The following is a 27684-nucleotide window of genomic DNA, read 5'->3' on the forward strand; positions in this document are numbered from 1 at the left end:
ACGTTTTATGAAACACAAAATAAACAAGAAAATGGACATGCTGGTGTGCCAAGTAACAAAATAAATAAGAATATTTTATTAAATTAATGCAGGTACAAAAAATGACAATCAAATGCAGAATTAGGTATTATCTCTGCCTATGCCATTTATGATGAAACATGAGACAAAAGGGATAAAGTGCCTTACAAATCCAACACCACAAGGAGGAGTTAGGACTTAGGAATAGACTGAGTAGACTATGTGCCTTGCTCAGCCACAATTCTTGCCTGTAATTCACACAAAGAACACTGTCACACAAATTACTGTACAAATGCACATGTACAAACAGATAACACAAGGAGCTCTGTTGGAGACACTGTTTCTTCAGCCTTGACATGTGGCAAAGCCAAGGTATTCCTTGTCATTGACACCAGAATATGGCCAAGAGGGAAAGGAAACTCTGGGATCTCCCAGGGCATCTGAATCTCAAAACCTCCAGGAAGCCTCTTAGGAGGGCTGTGTAGTGATGACAGCTGGTGGCATTCAAGGGTTCAAGCACAACGAATGAGGCTTTTCTGGCACAGGGTAGCTAGCAGTCAAGGTACACTGCCGGAATTTCCAGAAAGAAAATGTGATCTTGCAAGTACAGCATCAAAGTGAAGTTTATATTGACAGAAAGCAGAAAGCAAAAGTTCCAGATATGATTCTGTCATACAGAGTTAATCATAAGATTGCTTTTTAGGACTAGATTGACTCAGTGCACCCTGGAGAGCCCATGGGTCTCCTTTTGAGCAAACATAAACAAATCCAAACTCTGTCCTAGAGCAAATACTTTACAAATGCTGGTTGTCTAAATGTATATGTAGCACATATTTAACATGTACTGAATCATATGAAAGATAATGAAAAGCTATGGGAAAGATAACTTAGAAACAAAGAAGGCATGGGTCCTGAGCCCTGGGAACTTCAAATTCATTCCATCTGCTATATAAGAAACACTAAAATAAATAAAAATAGCAAAGTACACAGCAGACATATAATGTGTTACTATTTAGGAAAAAAATTTTAAAAATACATGCTTTTAACATACATTTCCAAATGTAGACTTTCTTTAGAAGAACATATAAATAAAAGGCAGTAGCAGTTGCTTCTGGAAAGGAAACTTGAATGGCTTGGAGGATGAAGTGGAGATTTTCCAACCATCTCCCATGGGATCTTTTGAATTTTGAATCATGGAAAGGTATAAATTTAAAATTTAATGGCATTTAAATAGAAAAGACAGAACTGTTAAACAATACCAGACACTATATAAACAAGCATTACATTATATGGCAAAGGCAAATCAGGAATAAATATAATGCTAGAAAAGGAATTCCAGTGTTATTTTTCAGGGTTATTTTAAGTACTGACCTCTCTTTGTAAATGAAAATTACTTTGATTATTAAGATGTTTAAGTATATCCAACTGTCCCAGACCACACTGGCCTATTTCCTCCTCTTGGCAACACTGCTTGGGTTTTCTCCTCACATCATCCTTATGCTATGACACTGGACTAAATTGTAATAATACATTTTCTTGTTAATCTCCTCATTATACTATGAGCCCCTTGAGGACAGGTACTTTGTCTTGCTCACATCTGTAGATTCAATGCCTGGCACAGTGATTGATATTGCAAGGGCACTTAATAAATGGTTTTTGAATAAATGAATTGCTTAAAGTAAAATATAGCTGTAAATTGTATTATAAAAGGACAGTGGGTGGCAGTCTGAGGTCTGCTATTTACTGGTTTGGGCAACTTACTTAATCTGTTTGCTTCCTCAGTTGTACAATGGGTAAAATAATAGTGGTTATCACAACAGGGTGCTTACAGCGATGAAATGAGATTATGTGTATAGGGTACCACATAATTGTAAAGCTGATATTTAAATGGAACAGATACTGCACAGACACTTGAGGTCTGAGAATAAGATTAGGACAACCAGAGTATTAATGGATTAAATAAAGGTGACATCCTATGCAACCAACGGTTTGATCTTTATGCTTCCAATGTGTACTTGTAGTTATAGAGGAGACCAAGCACCTTACAAATACTCCATGTTTTACTAGATGTGAGCAAATCATTAAGCAGCAAGTTTAGTTTGGCGACAAAATTGTAACATCTACTACAATATATCTTCAAAAGAAATCACTCACAACCACACTCACATGACAAGAAGACCTCACAGACTCAAAATAAATAGGAAAAACTCATACATAAATACTGTCCCGTTCCAACACTGGGACGCTCAGTCACGCAGAAAACAAATTGAGGCATTGAGTGGAGGCAAAGGGCACTTCTGCAGGAACTGACCCTCAAATTAGGGATTCTCAACCCGTTTTCCTAGGATGAGCAATGGATGATTTGCTTGGAGGCTCCTTGTTCAGAAGTATCCTTTCTCCCTGTCACATGCGTCGATGAGCCCCTCAGGCATTTGAAAGTATCAAGGTCTCCCTCCAGGCTCCCTGTTTGACTCCATCTTTCTTCATTCTCCTCCTCTGCTTTCGCCAGGTTCCATTTTCAGTGCTTGGGCCTTTTAAGTCCTACATTGCCTGCATCCCACGGGCCCATTCATTCCTCTCGTCATGCTCAGCCCTGATGAACCCCCAAACCACAGGTTGAGAATCCCTGCTTGAAGATCAGAAGTTCCAATGCTGGATTACGTCTCCTCCAAATGTGTATCTGGAGAGTGATAATAGTATATTAATTTCATGGGGAGCGGTCTGGGGAAAAAGTAACAAGAAATCTAATAAAAAACATAACTCATAGTTGCTGATATGATAAATGATAAATTTGAAATGAGAGAAAGCAGCAGGTTATATTTGTACCCAATTATCCTTACATGATATCCTGAAAAACCCCTCAATGCTGAGCAAATTATGTTGGCTTGTCCCCCAGGATGACCCAAACAACATTTGCTACTTAGCTTTACAACACAGAGGATGCTATGGGCCACAGAATGAAACTTGCCTGAGCTTGTCCAAGTTAATTAGACTGCTTTAAACTTGGGCTCATTGTTAAGTTTGGTTTCTAACTACATTAAAAAAATTAGAAACCTTAATATAACTTTCTTCTTAGTTCAATAAACTGGATGAGGCTTTTCTGCCCTGCTTATAAACGTAAACATTTGTAGCAAAATGGATTGAAGCAGATGGGTTAAGAGTAAGGGTCTGTGGTTAGGCTAATGGCCCCCAAGCTTGATTTTTGTGATCAGCTGTGTGTTCTTGGGCACTGTACATTATCTTCTTGACCCTCTGTTTTCTCTACTGTAAAATGAGGATAATTCTAGTATTTCTCTCTCTCTCTCTCTTTGGTAATGGCAAGGGGTGGGGGATTAAATGAGATACCGTGCATGGTGCGATTAACATAGTATTACAATACTGACACACAATATTTTAGAATCAATTAATTATCCATCCACCTAAGTCATCCTGTCCCCTGCTGCAAGGAGCTGCTAGGGTGCAGGGCAACAGAAGATTAGCAAAGAGAAGCTGACTCCTTCCCCTTTCCTGCTCCTAAACCTTCTCAGACGGTGGAGGAGTTCTTGTATTAGTTGTGAGGCAAAGGGGAACCAGCATTCTTTAAAAGGAGAGGAGATTATGACTGATGGATTTCTGTTTGTTATTGCTTTAGCTTTTTGTTTCCTTTGCCTTTTACTTCCCAATTCCTTCTGATATTCTTACCACTTTGCTTCTTTGAGTTTGTATCTTGGATGCCACATTTTTTCACATCCATCATTCTCCCTTGAGAAAAAGAAATCATTTTTATTTCCATATAGCACAGCTCTACATCCCATACAGTGGCTCAAGTTTAAATTTCAAGTTCTATGAAACATTTGTAATCCCTAGGAAGTCTGGTGGACATCCTTATTCCACAGGTCCCAACTTATGAGGTTAATTAATTCAATAGTGTAGGGCATATGCTTTTGATCCTAGATTTTCTTGAGGAGTGTACACTTTTATTTTTCATCTTTTCCCAGAGATGAACCAAATTCTGAGGTATCTTAATATCTATTGATTTCTATCCATTTCTACTGCCAACTAATCTTTTTTTTCCAGAGAAATATTCAAAACGCAAGCTGGCAACAATTATTTCTTTGTGCAAATCAACTCCATCTCAGGATCTTACTGTCATTGAAACTTGATCCTTATATTCTGGCTATCTCAGTCCTGTTAAGAATATAATTTTTGGAAACAGCTTATCTCTACTCTCTCAGTTAACACCACTTTCCCCCATGTAAGGGGTTATGGGGAATTTTTCAACGACTATTGGAATCCCCTTCCATATTCTACTTCCCTATTTAACATCAGACAACTCTATACCATCACTGGATCTCTTGGTATACTTCTCTAAGTATTGGGAGAATTATTTATTCTGAATCATCTTAAATGGGAGGAAATTATTTGAATATACTCATTTTCCTGGATTTTAATTGTTCCCACAGGTAAATGGAGAAATGAACACATGCAAATTATATAACATCCTCTACCAAAATTTTGCAAAATACTCTATGGTAAAAATACTACAGTTCTACAGAGGAACTATTTTTATTACTTAGGGTGCCCGGAAACCAGCTGGTTGCAACTAATGCAAGACTAAAATGCAACTGAAAATGACAGGCATTTTAGCTCTTTCTCTTCTGTAAGTCTGTGGTTATTTTCATGATAGAAAAAAACTGTATGACACTGCGTCTTCTACCTCCATCCATACCCATTCTCCTGCCCCTCACCCCTTACGCTTCATCTTCACCCAGTGATCCCACTCAGCTTCAATATAATTGCTGTTGAACAGTGGAATGCCTTTGCACCACCTTGCAGAGGTTAAGTCGGGTTTCCTTGCAGCCATGATCCAATTCTCACCCCTTCCTCATCCCCAGTGGAGACCACTGCAATTAAGGAAATACTACCTTTTCTTAAACAGAAGATGAATGTCAGTGCTACACCAAGGAATAATAAGATGGCTCCCAGAATTACCAGGTGAGTCCTTTCATTTGGAGGATGTGCCAGAGGTAGTTCTGAAAAACAAAACAAAACAAAAACAAACTGACTAAAGATAAAATTTTGATGGGAAGGGGTCAGGAGAATAGTCATCCTTGAAGTTTAGTTTAGCTTTAGGATAATTTTCTTAAATGCCAAAGTTTGAGTGGCTGGAATGGCAAGATACCTCTGTTAAAATGGGAACAGCATGGAGAAGTGTGAGAAGCCCAGGCTTTGAAAAGGTGGTGCTGGGGCTAAATTCTGCTGCCCTTAACCAGTTTTGAGGTCTTGGGCAAGATACTTAACCAGTGTACAAAATACAAATGCTAATACATTTCTTGTGAGGCTAATATTTATAATGTGCTTAGCACAGTACCACATGGAGTGGCTACTCACTATTAAATGGCGGCCTTGATTATTTCACTTCCTCTTGCTTTTTTATTTTTTTGAGGCAGAGTCTTTTTCTGTTGCCCAGGGTGGAGTGCAGTGGCGCAATCTTGGCTCACTGCAACTTCCGTCTCCCAGGTTCAAGCAATTCTTGTGCCTCAGTCTTCTGAGTAGCTGGGATTACAGGTGCACGCCACCACACCCAGCTAATTTTTATATTTTTAGTAGAGGCAGAGTTTCACCATGTTGGCCAGGCTGGTCACAAACTCCTGACCTCAAGTGATCTGCCCACCTCGGCTTCCCAAAGTGCTGAGATTACAGGCATGAGCCTCCACTCCTGGCCCCTCTTGCATTCTTTAATATAGAAGCTAGTAGCCTACAGTACATGGCAGAGATGGCCCACAGTAGAACATGGAAGGCCAACCAGCACTGCTAAGGAGCTCCCACCTCCTCCTATCTGTCATCATGATTGGAGGCCAATGCTTGTTGTCTTATCTTTCTCTGCAGTTTGAACATCTCTGGACAACAAGCCATTAGTATTTCTTACTAGGCTCCTTGTCTGGGGTACCATGCAGGAGGAAAGGGGGTCCCATGGCACACAGATGTTCAGAAAGGGGGTCCCATGGCACACAGATGTTCAGAGGCTGCTAACTCCCACCTCTCACCTTTAGTCAGCTCCTGCCTGGCTCAGCTCTCCACTGAGACCCATGATCCATCTTTGACTACCCAGGTGAAACTTTAAAGACACAACAACAGCCAGCTTTTTCCGTAACTTACAGTTTACAATGCCTGTTCATATATGTTTTATTTCAGTTTCAGAACAACTTTATGAGTTAGGCATGCCAGGTATTTAAAAAAAATCCCCAATTTACAGATGAGGAAACAGACTCAGCGCAGTTAGGTAGGCCACCCAACAAGTAAGTTGTCATAAAGCACCTTTTAAATGGCAGGAACCCACTAATCTAGCTTTTACTGAAAGCCAGTTCAATACCTGAGGACTCATACCCCAATAAGAGCATCCCCATCATTTTCTAAACTTTTTTCCCCCTCTTTCTGTTCACAACACCATCCTGGATTATCTTTTCCTATTGATTGACTTTTCTATCTAATTTTTCAGTTGTTTTCGCTGAAGTACGTGGCATTTTCCTATCAACATGTATTGGAGGAGGGGGCAGTGAGAAGCTCTTCTCAGAATATCTTTGTGTTTATATTAAATATCATGCTCACTCACCTCACTTTCTTTCACATTCTGAGCCTCTCATCAGACTGTCTCCCACCCTACCTACTTCTGTAGAGTAGTGAGATAAAAAAAAATAGTTGAATTTGTGCAGGCAATGGTCTCAAATCATTTTCATACACTGTTGCTAATTTGACCCCTACAATAACCTTGCTCAGTAGATTATAATCCTACAGGGAAAGTGAAGCACACAGAAGTCTAGTAATTTGCCCAGGGACACACAGCCTCATGTTCTGTGTACTAAGCAGACTGCTAGAGTTGAAATATTGTAGACTACCTTGGGAGAGGCACGGGGGAGAAAGGGTCCCTCATGTTTGGCATAAGATAGAAAAATACGTTCCATTTATTTCCTGCCACCCTGGAAAGAGGGAAGCAGCTCTGATGTGCCAGGATTTGGATTCCTGAAACATGGCCTGAGTTGAGTATTCCTCTCAGGTATTCCCCCAGGTTTCCCGGCTATGAAAGCATTTCCCACATGGTGTTGGATTGCCTGTTTTTTGTTTGTTTCTTTGTTTTTTATCTGTTTCCTGAAGAGTGTGAACTGAGTCTTATTATTCTATGTGTATCCAATGAGTACTACAATGCATAGAACAAAAGATGTATTCCATAAATATCTGCTGAATGTTTATTAAGTAACAATATGGTTTGGATGAATGGAGGTGAGGAATTAGGATACACTTTGTAAATATAGTGTTATTCATTCATTCATTTATTCAACAATCACTGAATGACTATGATAGGCAGACATCATGCTAGGTGCTAGGGGACAGTGTTAGACATATTTTAATGGACACATTCAGAATATTACCTGGGATGACCAATTCAGCTGTATGGTTTTCCTCAGGATCTAATCTCCTAAAAGTGCAGTAGAAAATCTCATTAGTTGTTGTGTTGATTCTCAGTGTGCTGGTCACATTGAAAAGCTTCTCCTCTCTCTTGGAATTGGTGGTGGTGGTCTTACCACTCAGTACTTGATGGTCACTGCTTGTCCAGATGACTTCGGCTTTGGGGTAGCCCTCAGCCTGACATGTTAGTTCATGTTCAGAGGTGACTGGATCCACAACCAAAATTCTTTGGTTGATCTTGTTGTATGGGGCTAGGACATAAACAAAAAGAAGTCAGGGCTTTTGCTGAGCACAGAACTATGTATATAGCTTGATGCTGTCCACATTAGAAAGAGTATCAATGCAGGCTGGTTCTCAGAGGGATACGCTTAATGTTCAGATGCCTCAGCCGTGGGGAACACCTGCTAGCTCTGCCTCAATTCAGTTCAAAGTTGGGACAAGTTTGGGTTAATAGGAATGACTATCTTGCTATAAAAATCATGTTAGTACATTTATTGGGCTCAAACAAAATGTAAAGATTAATTTACACTAAAACCCCAGACTTCACCACTAGGTAATACATCCATGTGACAAAACTGCTCTTGTACCCCTTAAATTTCTACAAAAAAATAATTTAAGGAGAATTATCTTTAAACCAGCAGTCTTTCTATTCAAATACAAAATATCCCTCTCCATTTATTCAGGTTTTCATATGTTTCTCAGTAAAGTGCTATACTTTTTACATAGGGCCCCATTTCTTCTTAAATTTATTCTTGGATATTTTATTTTTGTTGTTATAAATCTGTCTTTATAAACATGAATCTCTCCAGCTGGTATGTTTTCTTTTCTTAGACTTTATTTAGTAAACAGAAAACCTGATTTTGATGTGTCATTCACTTTTCTGATTTGAAGTCAATGATCAGAAATTAGATATGAAAATACATAGTATTTCATCGGTAAACAGCGATACATGTTCCTGGTGATACTTTTTAATGTTTAAATTTGTTCTTTATTTTAGAAGTTTTACATTTACAAAAAAGTTGCAAAGATAGTATAGAGTTACTGTATACTCCTTACCCAGTTTCCCCTATTGTTAGTATCTTACATTACCATGGTACAATCGTCATAACTAAGGACATTAGTACATTATTAATAACTAAACTGCATAATTTATTCCATTCCTCCAGTTTTTCCCTAATATCCTTTTTCTGTTCTGGGATGCTATCTAGGATGCCACATTATGATACTTATGTTTTAAGCTTTTAAATGCTGGCTATTTTAATAAATCATTTAAGTAATTATGCTCAAGGAAGAAAGTTTGATTCAATTTTAGATCATTGGTTTGGGACCCTTTTATGATTAAGATATGTAGTTTGCTGACAATTCTAGTAGATTGTTTAGTGCATCTGTATAGCATAAGAGCTTTATTCATGTTTATTCATTACAAGTACATTAACATGTTCTTATTTTGTTGGTATAATCTTTTTTTTACTCCTAATACTATAGTGTAACCACTAATGATCTAGAGCCTTAACTCTCCATTCCTTTACCAAGGACAGCAATAGATTTGTGAGGTAATTTCTTCCCAGAGAGTTAATACAAAACAGCTAGGATCAAATGAAACTGAAATAAATAATGAGTGATATTTTGGTACTCTTATATCAATGAAACCACTACCAGTGGAAACACTGGAAATCAATAAAATTATGATTTCAAAACACAAAAATAATAGTTCTTATGCGTGGGTTGCTTTGGGGTAGTTATGGATTTTCAAATTCTCTTATCTAATTTTGACTAAACTAACCATCTTACAAAATTAAACAACTAATTAAAAAGTTTCCCACAAAGAAACTGAGGATTGAAGATAATACTAATAATTCAAGCACAACCCAGAGGAAACAGCAGAAGTGACACTTTTTATCGGCCACTGTATGAGGTAGTGGTAAACAGTAAGTACTTAATTAGGCCTCACAGTGTTATATAAAAAAACACAAACCTCAAGATTATTGACACCATCCACCTTTGTTAATGATAAATTTCACCCTAAGGTATATTATGCCTTGACATATTAGCTAATGATAGTGAAGCATCACAATTAGTAAAAATTGAAAATATTATTTATTAAATTTTTATTTCAACCTCTTAAAATGTCTATTTTTGTACAAATGTCTATTAGGTTGAACCAGATGTAACTGGTAATATTCAACCTTTTTTTGCTCTTCAAAAATGGCCATTTCTTATAGTACAACCTATATATTAACAGAAAGTAATTTTTTATAATTACATACAAATGTGCATGCACAAACACACAAGTTTAAAATGTTTTACAGATGAGGTGAGTAATCAAAATTTTTTGCAGACCCCTGGTTTACTAGATCTAGAACACTATACTAATGTTGGACAATCAAAACCAAGAAAAGGTCATGATAGTTTTGAAGTTAACATATAACTTGATACATACACCAGAGGTACAAATATAGGCAATAAAAAGTGGTTATTAAGGGCCCAGACTTCAGAGCTAATCTGCTTGGATTTAGAATTAGCTTTATCATTTACTAGGCTGGGTGAATTTGGGCAAATTACTTAATTTCTTTGGACCTCAGTTTCCTCATCCTTAAAATGGGAATAATACCACTTATCATGGAATTAAAGATTCCATCATTGAAAGACACACTCAGATTTCAGACACAGTAAAATGTGAAAAATACTCATCTTACACGATGAAGCACCTACCCCCTAGAGTCATTTCCAGGAGGAAATGAACTAATTTAGGCAGCGTGTTCAGTACAGAGCCTAACACACAGAATAAGCAAGTGCTAATTGTAGTAGTACTCGATAGTAGTAGTAGCAGAGCTGCTCCTCTTCCTCCTTTTACTACTGCTGCTTCAGTGTACCCTTTAGAAGGTGCTAACAGTTCCTGATGAACAGTCTTGGAAATGAATTTTCACATATCTAAATCTGTTCATGTTTCCAAAATTTGAGGCTGATCCTATTTGAGGAAATCATTCATTCATTGACTCAACAAATATTTTTTTGTGTGCTCTTGTCGTACCACCACTCTGCTGTACATCAAGCCCTGGGGATACAACAATATTATAAAACAGGCCCAAATCTTTGTGCTTGTGGAGTTTATATTCTAGGAGGAGAGAGACAATAAACAAAATAGAAAAGTGTGATATGATATGCTACACAATATACTAGATAGAGATAAATGCTACAGAGAACACTTAAACAGGGCTGGGAATTTTGGGGAGAGATGGGGTTGGTGGGGAATGACAGCAGTTGATCCGGTCCATATGATCCAAATAGCTTTATTGGGACAACTATGCAACACTTTGATCTTTCAGCTGCCTAATCTCATTGAAGGTCCTGAAAGTCTGAATGAACATTTCGTTTTCCCTGCTGTTAGGTTCAGCGATTAAAGAAAAACACTTTTAATTGAAAGTTAGAGGCCTGAGAGTCTGGCATTTAAACTCACAAACATGAAAGGTGCAATAACACCCAAAGTGACAGTGATAATTGAGTGAATCCAAAACTAAATTCTTTCAAATTTCAGTTTTGAAATGTTTCACCTTTAAAATCCCATGGTGAGTAAACTCCTGTGGGGAAGCTATGTTACCACACATTTGCTGTGATGGGAAGTGAAGTTCAACAGCATTACTGTGAAATCATTTGCATATGGAGGTGACTCAGGAGTTCTACTTCCCTGAGTTGGAAAGCTCCTGCAAGCCAGCTACCTCATTTCCATTGGAGACATGGCCTCAGTGCAAGTGAAGCTTGGTGGTTGCCTTGTTCTAAGTGCAGAAGGTTCAGACTTTTGGTATAGCTGAACTCAATCCCAAAACCACTGTATGCAAATGACAAGATGGATTGGGACTAGAATGCAAATTAAGTAATTTACAATACAAGATGGAATTGTCAAACAAATCAGGTCCTCAAACCTGGTTGGTCATTTGCTTTGCTCCGTGAAGAACTCCCCCTTGGAAAAACCATCAGTGCCGGAAGATTTCCTATTGTGTTGATCCATGGCAAAGGAGACTGCAGATACACAAGGGATATTATGGAGCCCAGATGACCGGAATAAAACCCTTCCCTACTACAAGGACAGCTGTCCCTTCCCTACACACTCCCTACAGGCTGATGAGAGACCTTCTTTGGAAGCAGAAACTTATACTTTATGCTGCCTTCTTCCTGACTGCCAGGATTATACTCTTCCTTTCCATCCCAGATCTAGCAATGCTGTTGATGAGGCTAAGTCATAATGATTTCTTTAATATCTTGGAACACAGTAGATGCCTGATATTTGCTGATAGACTGGAGAAAAACTGAAAGTATAAACCACAACATCTCAAGAGATGTTGTGAATGGAGAAGCATATGGTAAAATATAATGAAAATTAAATCTACTTTACAAGTGATATCTTCTTGACAATAGTGGCATTACCTGAGCCAGAATCAGGGACCAGAAATACAACATAAAACTGATACATTTCTCTTAATCCCACATTATTTTGTTTTTGAGTTTATAGTTATCAGTGATCATTGATTAATAATTGATCAGTGATCAGTGACAAATGTAAACTTTTTCTACTTGTATTGTTAGCCCTCAGATTGATGGTAGGTAGCCCAGGAATGGAAAGACCAAGGGGAGATGATTTAATTCTAGTCAAATATTAAAAGGTCTTCATGTAAATGAAATAATCCCAAAACTACAACTAGAGGGGCAGATTTCAGCTTACTATTAGGGAGTAATTTCAACAGGATATGGAAGGGGAGTCCAAATGGCAGGGATGCCATTGTGGGATACGACAGGGATGCCATTGCAGGAAATACATGAACAGAAGATCCTTTGGGGGATTTTTGTTCTTTGTGGGAGTTTGGATTAGCTGCTCCTGCCTGGGATCCTTTCAGCTCTCAATTCTATGAAACTCAACAATGAAAGCAGAGGTGTTTTCCTTTACTTAGCTAGTGCCAACACAGAACTTTGAACTCAAGTGACCTGATAACATAACTGTGGGTCAATACCGAGGAATTGACACTCTTAGTTCCTCTTCAATTCTCCAAGACAACATCAGTATAGATTTTCAAGATGAATATATGCCCAGTGAGTATAGCTTATACTGTACTGGAAGAATAGGTTCTTTTACACTTAATATGATTATTTTTTGTCTTCATAGGGTGACTTCAAGTCTTTTTGAATGTGAACCTTACAGTGGGGTTTGTTCTGAATATATTTATTTGCATTTGATATAGAGAGGCTCAAAAAAGGAAAACTGACAGACCTAATAAGATAAAAAAATAGCAGTTGAATAAAAAAATTTCTGGAGGGACACACAAATAATGGTTACTCTCTTTGCATGCCATGGGAAATAGTGGTGAAGGGAGGAGGGACACTTTTGCAATTCATTTGATCTCTTCCATAGTATCTGAATTATTTGCAAGTATATGTATTCCATTTGTAATAAAAAAGTAAAGACTAGGAATTATTTTTGGAAAACTGTACATACTGTAGAACATGGCTCTGTGTTGTTTGTCTCTGGATTTCCAGTGACTATCAAATAGGTGCTCAAGAAATGCTAATTGGATAATTATGTGAATGAATTCATGAATTGAATGAATGAATGAACAGACTATGCTGTTCTGTTTGAAGATAAGTATGGACTTACAAGAATGAAAAGTCTTCAACACTTGGAATATGTTTTCAATAAAGATCAGGCCTCTCCTCTATAATAATTCTTACCATTGACTTTCACAGTAATTCGCTTGTAGTCAGCACCACCATAGCTGATCATGCAGCGGTAAACCCCTGCATCCTGCAATTTCACATCTGTGATCTGAAGTGCAGCATTTCCCAGGGAGAGCTGGTCCTTCAACAGCCGGGCCCTCTGTCTGTAGCTACTATGCTGAACCTTCAGGTCTTCCTCTCCATGCACAAATTGAATAATGTTCTTATCCTCCATTTCCCAATAGACAATTAGTGCAGCCAGGTCTAATTGTTTTTCTACTGGGAATTTGCATTCAATTGTCATATTGCTGCCATACTCTACCACATATAGGTCCTTGGGAACCGTGACAGTAAATGCTAAAAAGAAAGAAGGACAATCTTCAGAAAAGGGAAAATTCCTCGAAACATTTACAAAATTGGCACAGTGTTTATAAATCACTTTATCGGTTATGTTATCATTATATTTAAGAACTTGCTAAATACATGTTTTATCCAATGGGCTTGAAATATGTTTTGGGACACTATATCTCATGCCGAGACCCAGTGTCCCAATAGCAGAATAATAAAATTAGCTAAACGAGTTGCCCCCACAATTTATAAACATATATTACTGTATAAATATTATATGGAGATGGAGTCCTTACAACCAGGGAGACTTGGTTTCATGTAGACATCCCCAGAATGTCCTTTGACAGGACACCTATTTGCTTCCTACATAGAGGGAATGGTAGATTCTAACAGTCATCTCTTTTTACTTCCCTAAACTTTTGATCAGTTTTCTGGCAAGAAGTACATTGGTATGGAGTTCAGGAAAGACTGCAGGGTGATGCCAGTACTGTGTTACTCTGACATTTTCCATGTATCCTACAATTCTTCCTTAGAGTATCCTCATCAGGAAAGGCATGTCACAGAGCAACCAAGGTTGAAAGATCAAAAGATCTTGGCCTTGTTGAAAGCAAACAAATAAATGTATACATACAGGCCATTTCCCCAGATATTTTCAGTAGTTAACCCTGGGAAATGGGTAATAGATTATTTTGTGTCTTTCAATTTGTCTATATTCTCTATATTTTTACAAAATATCACAGGTAACTTTATCATTGTGTAAAGTAGAAGGAAGACTTTGTCATTGTGTAAAGTAGAAGAAAGAATAGAATGTTCTCTCTATAAGAAAATTGCATGCATTTTAAATTATCATTTTAGTTTTAAACTCATGGTTAAAATATTTAAAATATAGAACCTAATGGAAGGAGATTTGGTGTCTTACCGTTCAGCAAATGCCAGTAGGTCGTGAATATAAGGACAGCAAATATCCTCATCTTTCTGGAATGCCCTAATTATGGAAAACACAAAAAGAAGACTGCTTCACTTAATAATTAAACATACAATATGACAATATGGGACTTGGTGGTTCTAATTGAAATAGTCTTCTAATAACCAGTCGTAATTGACTTGTAATTGTGGAAACCCAACAGGGAATTGGAAGTTCAATATCTTCATTCCATCGCCCACAGCCACATAAACTTAAGTGAAAAAAGTTACTAAAAGATGAGAAGTTTCAAATTTATTATAGTTACAGCCCCTGAAAAAAATCTGCCCACTCAAAAGCAGCCAAAAAACACATGAAAAAATGCTCACCATCACTGGCCATCAGAGAAATGCAAATCAAAACCACAATGAGATATCATCTCACACCAGTTAGAATGGCAATCATTAAAAAGTCAGGAAACAACAGGTGCTGGAGAGGATGCGGAGAAATAGGAACACTTTAACACTGTTGGTGGGACTGTAAACTAGTTCAACCATTGTGGAAGTCAGTGTGGCGATTCCTCAGGGATCTAGAACTAGAAATTCCATTTGACCCAGCCATCCCATTACTGGGTATATACCCAAAGGACTATAAATCATGCTGCTATAAAGACACATGCACACGTATGTTTATTGCCGCATTATTCACAATAGCAAAGACTTGGAACCAACCCAAATGTCCAACAATGATAGACTGGATTAAGAAAATGTGGCACATATACACCATGGAATACTATGCAGCCATAAAAAATGATGAGTTCATGTCCTTTGTAGGGACATGGATGAAATTGGAAATCATCATTCTCAGTAAACTATCGCAAGAACAAAAAACCAAACACCGCATATTCTCACTCATAGGTGGGAATTGAACAATGAGAACACATGGACACAGGAAGGGGAACATCACACTTCGGGGACTGTTGGGGGGTGGGGGGAGGGGGGAGGGATAGCATTGGGAGATATACCTAATGCTAGATGACGAGTTAGTGGGTGCAGCGCACCAGCATGACACATGTATACATATGTAACTTACCTGCACGTTGCGCACATGTACCATAAAACCTAAAGTATAATAATAAAAAATAAAATAAAATAAAAAGAAGCCAAGAAGATAATATGGCACCAAATTCCTCTCAATTATTTCATGTTTTTTCTGCATTGTAACATACCTAGTAGAACCTGCCCTGTACAAAATTTCAAAGCAAGGAGAGTCTGACTTTTACTTTTCCAACCTGTCAATGCTTTTTCCCCCTACAGCTAAATACTTTCATCTTACCCTTTAGCTATTCAAGACTTCCACTTCACTATCTCAGCCATGCTAGTCCTCCTTCAGGTGCCATCCTTCAAAATCTCCTCTTCTGCCCCTCTCATTTATTCTAAATTATAAATCTATTCTCTCAATAAACAGATTCTTCTACTAACAGTGGGGAGTGGGAAGGGGAGAGAGTTGGATTTGACTAATTCATACTAAGATATGAATGACTCACAGCCACTCTTCCAGAGTATCTGCCTAGATTCTATTCTTCATTTAGTCATCCTGCTTGAAATGTTACTAATTATTTCATTTAGCAAACACTGATTGAGCGCCTCCTCTATGCTAGGCACTATTTTAAGCATGAGGAATACGGAAGTCAGCATGAAAGAAAAGTCACTCTCCTTTTGCAGTTTATGTTGAAGTAGGGGAGTAAAAGACTTATACTCTATTTCAGCCAATCTGTGCATTTATTAATATTTTCTCCCTCTTCTGTTATACATATATTTACAAACTTTGATAAGAAAGAGGTAAGTTTTCCCTCTTAGTGCCTCTCCAATCTTTGTATACAGACATGAACTCACAAATGATCAACTAATCAATGCCACATATATATGACAGGAGATTAATGTTCCTAATATATAAATAGCTCCTAACAATCAATAAGACAACTATACAAACTACACATAACTCATGAGGAAAATAAGTGAAAGGTCATAACATATAGTTCAGAGAATAAGAAATACAGGTGACATGTAAACATAGGAAAGATGTTCAATCTCACAATAAAAAATATAAGATATGAAATACCATTTTCACTTATTAGCTTGACCACAATTGTAAATATTTTTAATATTTAGTGTTTGTGAAGATATGAACAAATAGGCTTTCTTACCCACTAATGGGAGGAATTTTTTTTTTTAGGGGGCACTTTGATACTTCCTATTACAATCGTAAATGTGGATGTCATACGACCTTTCACCCTCTCCTAGAAACCTATCCTACTAAAACAAAAACACACAGACATATATATATATATATGTGTGTGTATATATATGTGTATATATATATGTGTGTGTATATATATATATATATATATATATATATGTCCGTATATGTAAAGGAAGAGCATTGCTCATAACAGCAAACTGAGAATATCCTAGATTGTCTAAGTGGTTAAATACATTTTGCTATATTCACAAAATATAATACCATTAAGGACTGAATTCAGCATATGTAAATGTACTGATTTTGTAAACACATAGGAAGTAAGTTGCAGAACACTACATGTAGCAGAAATTCACTTTTGCTGAAAAAAAAAAGTGTGTGTGTGTGTTTAGACACAGGAAATGTCCAAGATATTGACAGTGATTATATTTAGGAATTAAATTAGAGGGAGAACAGGTAGGTTTTCACTCTTTATTGTTTTTAAAGGGAAAAAAGGAAGGAAAAGACAGAAAAAGAGAGATGAGATTATGGATTTTTTTGTGTGTTCTGTGTCCAAATTTTCAAGTGAATGAATGTTTTACTTTTAGTATCAGGAAAAAAATAAAAACAAAATTTCATGAATCACTTCACCTTGCCAAACCGTAGAATGTTTAGCAGACCAAGTGATATAATGGAAAGAACCCCAAAATGGAGTCCAAACATCCAAACTGAGGTAGAATAATAACATTCGTTTATTTTTTATGTTTTTTTCTTTATTATTAAAGTAATGTAATGAAATTACACAAAATAAGAAAAGAAGGGGAAAATCCCCTACTGTTTCATCACTCTCACCCAGGGAGCATCTGGTGATGCCTGGAAACATTTTTGGTTGTCAAAATTGGGCTGGTTGAGGGAGGATTGCTATTGCTATCTAGGGGCAGAGGCCAAGAGTGCTGCCAAACACCCTGCAGTGCACACACCAGCCTCCCACAGCAAAGACATACAGCCTAAAATGTCAACAGTGCCAATGCTGACAAACCTTGTCACCACTGTGAGAAGAAAACATTTCAGTGTGTATCTTTCAATCTTTTTCTCTGTAATCTTTTAAAAAGTAATTTATAACCTTATCATACATTTAATACCCATTGGTTTCATTAAAGCTTATGACATAAATATTGCCCATCTTACTGCATGGTATTCGTAAGCATCTTATTTAACAGTTCCATAATATTTAATTCCTCTATTGTTAGGTATCAGATTGTTGCCAATTTTTAAAATATCATAAGTATTTGTGTGTTCAGCAAATATTCGTTGAGTGCCTACTGTGTGCCAGGCCCCAGGCTAGGCCCTGAGGATAGATTTCCTCAAATAGTGTTGCTGATCAAAGAAAAAGAACATTTTTCTGGTTCTCGACACATGTTGATAATTGATACTGTTACACTGTATTTTCACCCATTGTTTAAAAAATATTATTTTTTTTTGCTAATTTGAAAGAACTGATCATTTTTTGGTCTGTTTATGTCACTGGTTTCTTATCAACCTATATGAGCCCTTCATGTTAAAAGATAAAAAGGTTAAGTGAGATAACATGAGTCATCATCCTCTTGTCAGGGTTAGGTATATATTTTTTATTTCTCTCCTTTCCGTCTATCCTGTAGATGTGGAATAGCGATGGCATTCAGGCCTGTGAGGTCACAAAGTTTGCTAAAATGGGGCTGCAGCATCTATCGGACTATCTTTTCTTTGGGCCAGAGTTAACTGTACAGTTATAAAATATTAATGTGATATTTTATAATTATTGTATTGTAAACACAAATTCACTTACTAGGCAGAAGAAAACTTAAAATACCCCTAATTCCAAGCAAAGCTTATAACCATATGGGAATAAAACAAAGGGACATTAAATCTAGTCATGGATTACAACTAATTTTGCCAATGTTTATGGCCTACTCTGGTGGAGTTCTTGTCCTTTAATGAATTTGGTTGAAATTTTTAGGAGTAATAAAGGTTTCCTGGAGGGTGATGGATTAGATCCAATATTTACTTAATTTCTCATCAAACCCTCTCCTCCACAGCTCCATTTCCTTGGGGTGCAGCTGTCATTAGTGAGGGACGAAAAGGCAGAATACAAAGATCATGTAAATACACACATGTTCTTTAACCTCTAAACCTCATATCAGGGCAGTTGGTCTAAGAGAAGAAGACTGACATCTTCAGGTAAGAATTATGACCATATGTGAATTTCCATATCCGAATGGAGACATTTAAAGAGCAATGAAATGTAAACTGGGGAAGAAGTGATGGCTCATTCAGGTTGGGGAAGTGGGTTTGTCCCTGGGGGAAGCCCAGTATAACACTATGGAACTAATACTACTTCTCTATCTTCCAAGGGTAGGATGGGTAGGAGGAAGAGATAGAGAAAAAGTTAAGCAGCCAGGAGCAGTGGCTCACGCCTGTAATCCCAGCACTTTGGGAGGCCGAGGCAGGCGGATCACCTGAGGTCAGGAGTTCGAGATCAGCCTGGCCAATATGGTGAAACCCCATTTCTACTAAAAATAGAAAAATTAGCCGGGCGTGGTGGCAGGTGCCTGTAATCCCAGCTACTTGGGAGGCTGAGACGGGAGAATCACTTGAACCCGGGAGGCAGAGGTTGCAGTGAGCTGAGATTGCACCACTGCACACCAGCATGGGCAACAGAGTGAGACTCTATCTCAAAAAAAAAAAAAAAAAAAAAGACAAAAAAAACCGGTTAAACTTCTTCTCTCAAAAGTAGGAGCAAGAGGCCTGCCTGGTGGCTCCCGCCAGTAATCCCAGGACTTCTGGAGCCTGAGGAGGGAGGATCGCCTGAGGCTAGGAGTTCGAGAACAGCCTGGGCAACATAACAAGAGCCCTATCTTTACAAAAAAAAAAAAAAAATTCTTAAGTAGGATCAAAGATTAAGACAGTTGATTTATTAAACCTCTACTAAGTGACCAAACTTTATTAAACTCGATGAAACCCGATGCCCAACCTCCTTCTCAGTCACACTGAGACACTCTTGTACATTTTCCACACGGAGTTTCAATTCCCCACAGTATTTCTGTGACTTCCTTGAAGACCACACTCTAACTGCTGTCGTGTGGCCTCTGCCTACCTGCTTTTACTGAGAAAGGCTAAGTTTTTCTTCAGAGTATCATAGTTCTCCTTAAATACTGTTGACGACCATCATTGTCAACTGATACATCCTTTCTGGAAAGCATTTTCAGTTTTCTTCAAAAGGCCTTTAAAATATTCAGGCTCTTTGACTAAGTAGTTACACTTCTAAGTTTACTTGAAGGAAACGATCAGCAATATTCCAGAGACATATATGCAATGATGGTCAGTGAATGGCTAAGACAGAACCACTGTAAATAACCTTTATACCCAACAGTGAGGAATTAATTTCATTTAGTTACCCAACCTAATCGAATGCAGCAATAAAAACATTTTTTAGAAGGTTATTTAATTCATAGAAAAGCATCCACAGTAAATTTTTTTCAAATATTAAAAAAAGAGGTAGAACAATGGTACTTTTACTCCTTGTGTTATAAGACAAACCCAGACTGAACTTTGACATAGGCCAAGGTCAATGTGTCTAAGAAATGTTTTATTATACTATTTTTATTCTTAGGCTCCTCCATTCCTCTTTTGGGACTCCTTTGGGTTCTCAGAATGGACAGAGCAAATAAATTCCGTTCAGGGGTCCTGGACCTGCTTAGCGCAGGAAGAGACTTACTTAGATGCTGCAGCTGGGATAACTTACACAAGTCATGTTACTAGCAAGCAGCTGACGGTGAGCTGGGACCCGTGTCCAGACCTCCAGCCTAGCATCAGAGCTATATTCTGAACACACAGTCGCATAAGAATGACTACGTATCCTATACTACCTATCTTATTTATTTTTAGAGGTATAAATTATTTTTAGAGCAAAACTGAATCGCGTCTGGAGGAAGGCCAGATGCATTGCCTGTTCTTATTAACCCCAACAGGTAATTGGCTCTACTGCCCCCTAGACCATGGCGTTCCCTTTCCCTTCTTCTCTCTCCATCCCAAAGAAAGGGTGTAGAGACCCTCCGTCCAAGGTGCCCAGCGAGCTAGCCAGAGATGCTGGGCCGTGGGCACCTGCGGAGGAACAACGCTCCCTACCTGCAGGCGGAGAGAAGCGCGGCTGGTGCGGAGCCTCGGGAAGCTGCGCAGGACTGGGGCTGCGCGGCGCGCGCCAGCTGCTCAACGTTGCGCCAGGCCCGGAGGCGGGGTCCCGCCCACCTCTGCCCAAGGCAGCAAATCCAGTTTGCCGGGCGTTGGACTTTCCTGACCTTCAGTGAAATCGGTGGAAGCTTTCAATTGGGGTAGCTAGTGTTGGTGTCCTAGGAATAAAGCTACGTATAGAAATGAAACAGAAAGTGAAACATGTCAGTCCAGTTTTCTTGTAAATGAGATTTTCACCGGGAAGAGCTTCCAAGATTAAAACGAATCCACATTTAGTATGTTATTAATATAAAAGGAAATTTACAACAAGCCAACATCTGAACGCACCTTGATTTTACCTTCAGAGGGGTAACAGCTTAAGGTTACCTCTTAACCTTTATCAGAGAGGTTTCCCCCTTTCTGATAAAAGCCTCTTCAAGGTGACTGAACATCTTGACATAACTTGATATAACTCTACAACATGTGAAAAGTCAACAGCAGACCCATATGGCTTTGGTTTTTATTCTAGAAAGTAGGTGTGTGTGTGTGTATGGGTGTATAATAGGAAATATATTTTTAAATCGTGGATTCTGTGACTTCCTCAAAGTTCCTCGACATAATGAAACTTCATTTGCTTTGTCATTAAAAGAACTTCCCATCCCGAGCTACATCTTTTAAGAATGTTCGGGGTCCCTGCTATTCTGCCACCCTAAGGATTAAGGCTGGGGAAGCCTATTCTAGGTGAGGGTTAAGAAAGCCCTTTTGAAAACTTTGGGTTAGTGAATGGGCCCAAGATGACAGACGATGGTGTCATAATTTACTTAAGTATTACCCCGCCCTGAACTTCTAGGTGCTCCCTTTTCTCGAACTCCTTGACCTCAAGTGATCCGCCAAAGTGCTGATATTACAGGCTTGAGCCACCGTGCCTGTGTGATCCCTTTTCTTTTTTTTGTCTTTTTCTAAATTGAGAAATTGAACTCTTCATTGTTTGCCTTTCCTTCTTATTCATTTCAACTGCAGTTCAAAATACTGCATAATGAATGAATATTGAGATAGCCCTTGCATTGGTTATGACATTTGCTTCCCAAATAAGAATTTTCACATTCTGATCGTATCACAGATTTTTATTTTTATCTTGGAAATTATTGAGGCTGACACTACCTTGATTTGGCAGGAGTGTGGAGTTCTCTTTGGCCTCAATAAAATTGCAATAGGGTTTGGGCCCAGCTCAGATGTTCCTTCTTTCAAATCACTTTTGAGGTCACATAGTAGAATAGAGCAATTTTGGTGACTGTGAGTTTGGGTGACTTCCCAAAGTTCCCAAAGTTGGGTGACTTCCCAACTTTGGTGACTATGACCTCTAGGAAAATATAGACATTATGTGGCAATACAGTTTACAGGTACTGCATATGTATAGTCTGTGTATAACACACACATGTACAAACAAGTTTCATGAAAAAATACTTAGACCTACTATCTGCAATGCCCTCTGATATTTTCATTTAATGTTTTATTTTTCTAAAAATGGTCAAGACCCAGGGTATAAACTTTATGATCTGCTAGTTCATCATGACTCTTGAGGTCTGCAAAAAACAAAACAAAACAAAACAAAAAACTGGCTTTAGAGCCATCTACCACTAACTAGCTGAGTTAGCTTGGGCAAATAATTTACCAAGTAGCCAGGATTAAATCATATCCTCCTAGATGGCCTGGATGATCTATGAATAATTTTTTAAACCGGGGATGGGTGTTTTGTTTTTGTTTGTTTTATGAAAGCAGTGTTCAGGGTCTACCTAAATGATCAATGAGGCAAACGGAATTTGCCTTTCTCTAAAGTTGCTGATGGGAATTGAGGGTATTTGCTCAGCTTGCTGCTCAGTGATTTGCGTATTAGTAATGTTAGGATTCGTGTTTTTGTTCATCTTTCCCACCTGTTTCTACCCTTCAGCCATTCATTTTCCCATACAATTGATCAACCATCTGGAGATTGAAAAACAGGCTGTGTTAGAAAAAGAAATTTTATTACCTCAGAAAAATATGTAAAGCAAAACAGATGGTTAATGAGTGGGGGGATAAGTCCTGAAACTCTGTGTGAATTTTTTTATTTGGACGAAATAGATGGAGAAGTGCTGAGATGGGAGAAGAGCAGTGGGGAGCCAGGGCTGAAGAGCTAGATACTCTGGTCATCTTGAATACCACCACTTCCCATTCATGTAAGATTACTCTATTCATTTTTAGACATATAAATTCATCATTGCCAATGTGCTGTTTCTCAGAGTGTCTCTGACGGTTACTTGCATTACACTTGACTTGGGGTTAATGTTTAAAATACAGATTCCAGGGTTCTGCCTGGGATCCAAACCTGGGGGCAGGGTCTTGGAGGTCAACATTTTAACATTGTCCTCAGGTGAGTCATGTTCACATTGAAGTTTTGAAAACTAGTGATTTGATATTTAAGGGAAAAAATGAGCCAAGAGTTCTTTGTAAGTACAGCTGTAACTCGCTTTCTTCCATCTAATTTGGCTGATTTATCAATACCATCCTTCCTTCTGCCTCTGTCTACCCTACTTGCCACTTTTGCTTCTAAAGCAGGAGAGATGATCCTCATTTGTACTGATCTCAGGAGGACTGATTTCAAGGTCTTATAAGTGGACCTGAAGAGATGTGAGCAAATTCCTGGTGAAGGAGCAATTTCCAGTAAATGTTCTTGATCTTCAAAAGCAGCATATACTAAAGAGACTCAAAACAAAAGACATGACAAACTGCTTTGTTTGCATCTAATATTTTAAAATGCATTTTATTATGTATAAAGACAATATCAAGATTTGTCTCCAGGTTCTATTTTTGATCATGTAGGGTTGTAAACCACTGCCCTATGCAATGCTCATTTCTCTTCCTCTGTTCCCATCCAACCCCTCATATTTGTTGCCCCTACCCTTGTCATAGACTCATATCCTATATGTGTCTCGTGTCAAACAGACTTCGTGGAATACAATACTTTGTTCTAGTTACACAAAACAATGGTTTAAATGACAGGGGTAATTAACATGTATGGGTGACCAGAGAGTAGCAGCTGTCCTCATCTGACACACAATCAGATGCTTCTCTCGCTCACATTGTGTCTCTCTCCCTCCTATCCTAAGCTGGGGAAGAGCTGGGCAGGTGAAGAGCTCTTGCCTTCAAAGGGCAGATCCCATGCCACAGGTACTTTAAAACAAAGATGAGGCCTCCAACAATTTCCCCTACCCACAATAAGTTCATAAATCCAGACATAAGTAGTTATGGCCTGGATAAATGCTGTGGGAGTTGGGGAACACTCTGTGGTAAATATTTTAAATCTAGGGAATCTCAATAAATCAACAAAATGCCACTAAAGACAAAGTTTACAATTGAGAGATACTCTTTCAGGGGATCCTAGAAAATATTTGTTGATTTAATATCCTAGAACTAATAACATAAGTGAGTGTCACACAAATGAAATAGTCACCTTGTGAATCATTTCCTTTGGTAACCACACTTAAGGTTACCAAAGTTCTTACTGGATCAAGAACCCAATTAGCCCATTTATTTTTGTAGGCTCATCATAAAAGAATGAGAAGTAGTTTTTTCTTTTCCCCACCATTTCCTTGAAAGGACAGCAAGACCTTTCTGCTCTGAGAGAGATATGTTCCAAACAGAAATTAATAAATAAAAATTTCAGATACTGAAAAGTCCTATAAAAGAAAAAAGAAAACAAGTCAGAGCAATATGGTATAGTGCACAGGTGTGAGGTTCGTTTAGTTATGGTGGTCAGGAAACGTGTAAGAGGTGATATCTGAGAAATGAATCATGAAGATAACCATGGAAAGATCTGCCAAAAGAGCATATTTGGCCAGGGGAAGAGACAGGTACAAAGACTATAAGGGTGGAACAAGATTGGCAAGTTCCAAGGATGAAAAGAAGAGAATTGTGGGTAGAGAGTGAGGAAGAGGGATGGGGGGGTCAAACCACATCATGAAGAGCCTTGAGGACTAGGGGAGAGGTTGGATTCTACTTGCAATGAAAAGCCACCAGATGGTTTAGAGCAGGGTAGTTGCCTGATGAATGTTCTAAAAATACCACTCTAGCTGTGGTATGAAGAATGGATTGTGGAAGGGACTTACATTCATGGAGGCTGGAAAATCTTTAGGAGCTGTTTCTGTAGACCATGTTCAAAATATAATTTGGAAGTAGAACCAATAGGACTTATTGAGGGATATTAGTAGTAATGGATAAAAGGAAATTAAGGAAGATACATACTCACACACACATATATTTGTATATATTTATATACATTACATATATATTTGTATTTATATACATTAAATATATATTTGTATGCATTTAATATGCTTTTCCAGAGTAGGATACTATAGCCAGTTTCAATATTATGTGCATTCTGTAAATTAAGGAAGTCTAAAAACGAAACAAACTTTCCTGGTAAATGAACTACTGGAAACCAGTCTAAACCAATCAAGAAAGTCATGATTTCTAAAGAAAAAATTACAGTCTTTTCTGGAAATGGAGAAATTGGTGGCAGTATGTTGACAGTATTTAAAAACCATGCTCCTGAGGCTTGCTATTAACCAGGCTCCAGTTATTTTGGAGAAATTCACAAGAAGGGCTGTGGGTTAAGTTTAGAGCATTTTTTTTAAAACAATTCTTATGTTTTTTTTTATGATTCTAAACATTGGAATATTTGAAACATTTAATGTTTGAACATTATTAAGATACAATATTTAATATTTGACGTTTTCTACTTCGTGTAAGGGGGTTTGGCATCTTTTAGAAGATAGACTCGAAGGTAAGCACAAATATTCTGAATAGTGCAGTATATCATTAAACACAATATCAGAATTTCATTACTCAACACTTATTCCATGGATTAGAGATTTCTTTTTTTTTTTTATTATACTTTAAGTTCTAGGGTGCATGTGCACAATGTACAGGTTTGTTACATATGTATACATATGCCATGTTGGTGTGCTGCACCCATTAACTCGTCATTTACATTAGGTATATCTTTCCCTCCCCCCTCCCCCAACCCCATGACAGGTCCCGGTGTGTGATGTTCCCCACCATGTGTCCAAGTGTTCTCATTATTCAATTCTCACCTATGAGTGAGAACACGCGGTGTTTGGTTTTTTGTTTTTGCGATAGTTTGCTGAGAATGATGGTTTCCAGCTTCATCCATGTCCTTACAAAGGACATGAACTCATCCTTTTTTATGGCTGCATAGTATTCCATGGTGTATATGTGCCATATTTTCTTAATCTATCTACTCATCTGACAAAGGGCTAATATCCAGAATCTACAAAGAACTCAAACAAATTTACAAGAGAAAAACAATTCCATCACAAAGTGGGTGAAGGATATGAACAGACATTTCTCAAAAGAGGACATTTATGTAGCCAACAGACACATGAAAAAATGCTCATCATCACTGGCCATCAGAGAAATGCAAATCAAAACCACAATGAGATACCATATCACACCAGTTAGAATGCGATCATTAAAAAGTCAGGAAACAACAGGTGCTGGAGAGGATGTGGAGAAATAGGAACACTTTTACACTGTTGGTGGGACTGTAAACTAGTTCAACCATTGTGGAAGACAGTGTGGTGATTCCTCAAGGATCTAGAACTAGAAATACCATTTGATGCAGCGATCTCATTACTGGGTATATACCCAAAGGATTATAAATCATGCTACTATAAAGACACATGCACACGTATGTTTATTGGAGCACTACTCACAATAGCAAAGACTTGGAACCAACCCAAATGTCCATCAGTGATAGACTGGATTAGAGCATTCCTTTGACTAAGTACAAAGAAGGAAAGCCTCAGAGGCTGAGAAATGCCATCAGGTGGGCATCAGCACTTAGGTGAGTGTGTGAACTCTGGAGATGAACTGGATAGGCCACCCTCCAAGCACCTCCACGTTCAGTACCTCCAGAAGCTCTCCAAATCCCCTCATTTAGGGATTTTTATGGGGACTTCATCACGTACACATCAGCAATTGTTAACTCAATCTTCAGCCCCTCTCCCCTTTTCACAGGATGGGGTAGGAGCTGAAAGTTCCAAGCTTCTAATCATGGCTTGGTCATTCTTGTGACCAGCTCCCATCCAGAAGCCCACCAAGTTACTTCAGGAGAACAAAAGATGCTCCTATCACTAAGGAAATTCCAAGGGATCAGGAGCTCTGTGTCAAGAACTGGAGTCGAAGATCACATAGAACAAAAAATATACCTAGCATACCTATCACTTAGGAAGTTACAAGTCTTTTAGGAGCTGTGTGCTGGAAAATGGGGAAAGAAACTAAATGTATATTTATTTATTATAATACCACATATAATAAGGTAGATCATTTTACTCATCAGAGTTCAGGAACTGTTCTCTGTTATTTTTATACACATTCGGAGTAGGAGACCAAGTTGAATTCACAGGATTGCAGGAGGCTGAGATTCACAGGCTGAGAATAGGATCATGTGAGTTGCATGGGTTTCAAGAGAAGGAAGTTAACAGGGGCTTAATATAGTGCTGTAGTGACCTCACAGTTGAGAAGGAGGATAGATATAAGGGGCTACTGTGAGTGGGAAAAAATAGGAAAGAGAGAAATATCTAGAGAAGATTTTAGGAGTTTCTTGTTCAATATGCTGTGTGAAGCATTTGCGGGGACTGCTTAAGAAAGCGTAAGGTGAAGACCCTCATTATTCTTCATGCTTCACAGTTTACATTTTCATTCAGTTTATGTTTTCTTAGAATGCTATTACATGCATGGACTGAGCCATGTGAAGCCTCAGTTTT

The 27684-nt window shown here is 38.2% G+C and overlaps 2 protein-coding genes across 7 annotated transcripts in view; one reads left to right on the plus strand and one right to left on the minus strand.

The window, feature by feature from the left end:
- PLGRKT (plasminogen receptor with a C-terminal lysine) overlaps positions 1 to 27684 on the plus strand; it is a 278175-nt gene that overhangs the window by 163048 nt on the left and 87443 nt on the right. The gene's annotated exons all lie outside the window — the stretch shown is intronic.
- CD274 (CD274 molecule) lies at positions 47 to 21050 on the minus strand. Of its 4 annotated transcripts, none has more exons than XM_002819813.6 (7): positions 20816 to 21050; positions 14432 to 14497; positions 13180 to 13521; positions 7425 to 7712; positions 4923 to 5030; positions 3700 to 3759; positions 47 to 2698 (listed from the first exon to the last, which is right to left on the minus strand). In XM_002819813.6, the coding sequence occupies exons 2-7, from the start codon at positions 14481 to 14483 to the stop codon at positions 2676 to 2678; spliced, it is 873 nt and encodes a 290-aa protein (XP_002819859.3). In that variant the 5' UTR covers positions 14484 to 14497; positions 20816 to 21050; the 3' UTR covers positions 47 to 2675. The 4 variants fall into 4 exon arrangements, with proteins under 4 accessions (XP_002819859.3, XP_054375939.2, XP_063570073.1 ...); XM_054519964.2 differs by having other exon boundaries at positions 14432 to 14524; positions 20816 to 20849; XM_063714003.1 differs by lacking the exon at positions 20816 to 21050 and having other exon boundaries at positions 14432 to 15045.

This window comes from Pongo abelii, chromosome 13 (assembly GCF_028885655.2).
Source record: "Pongo abelii isolate AG06213 chromosome 13, NHGRI_mPonAbe1-v2.0_pri, whole genome shotgun sequence".
In the NCBI taxonomy this organism is placed as follows: domain Eukaryota; kingdom Metazoa; phylum Chordata; class Mammalia; order Primates; family Hominidae; genus Pongo; species Pongo abelii.

Coding starts and splice junctions, on each gene's coding strand:
- CD274 (XM_002819813.6), bottom strand. CDS start 14,483: ATGAGGATATTTGCTGTCCTTATATTCACGACCTACTGGCATTTGCTG. Junction 7,713..13,179: donor AATTACTGTGAAAGTCAATG/GTAAGAATTATT, acceptor TTTATGTCCTAG/CCCCATACAACAAGATCAAC. Junction 5,031..7,424: donor AGCTGAATTGGTCATCCCAG/GTAATATTCTGA, acceptor TTTGTTTTTCAG/AACTACCTCTGGCACATCCT.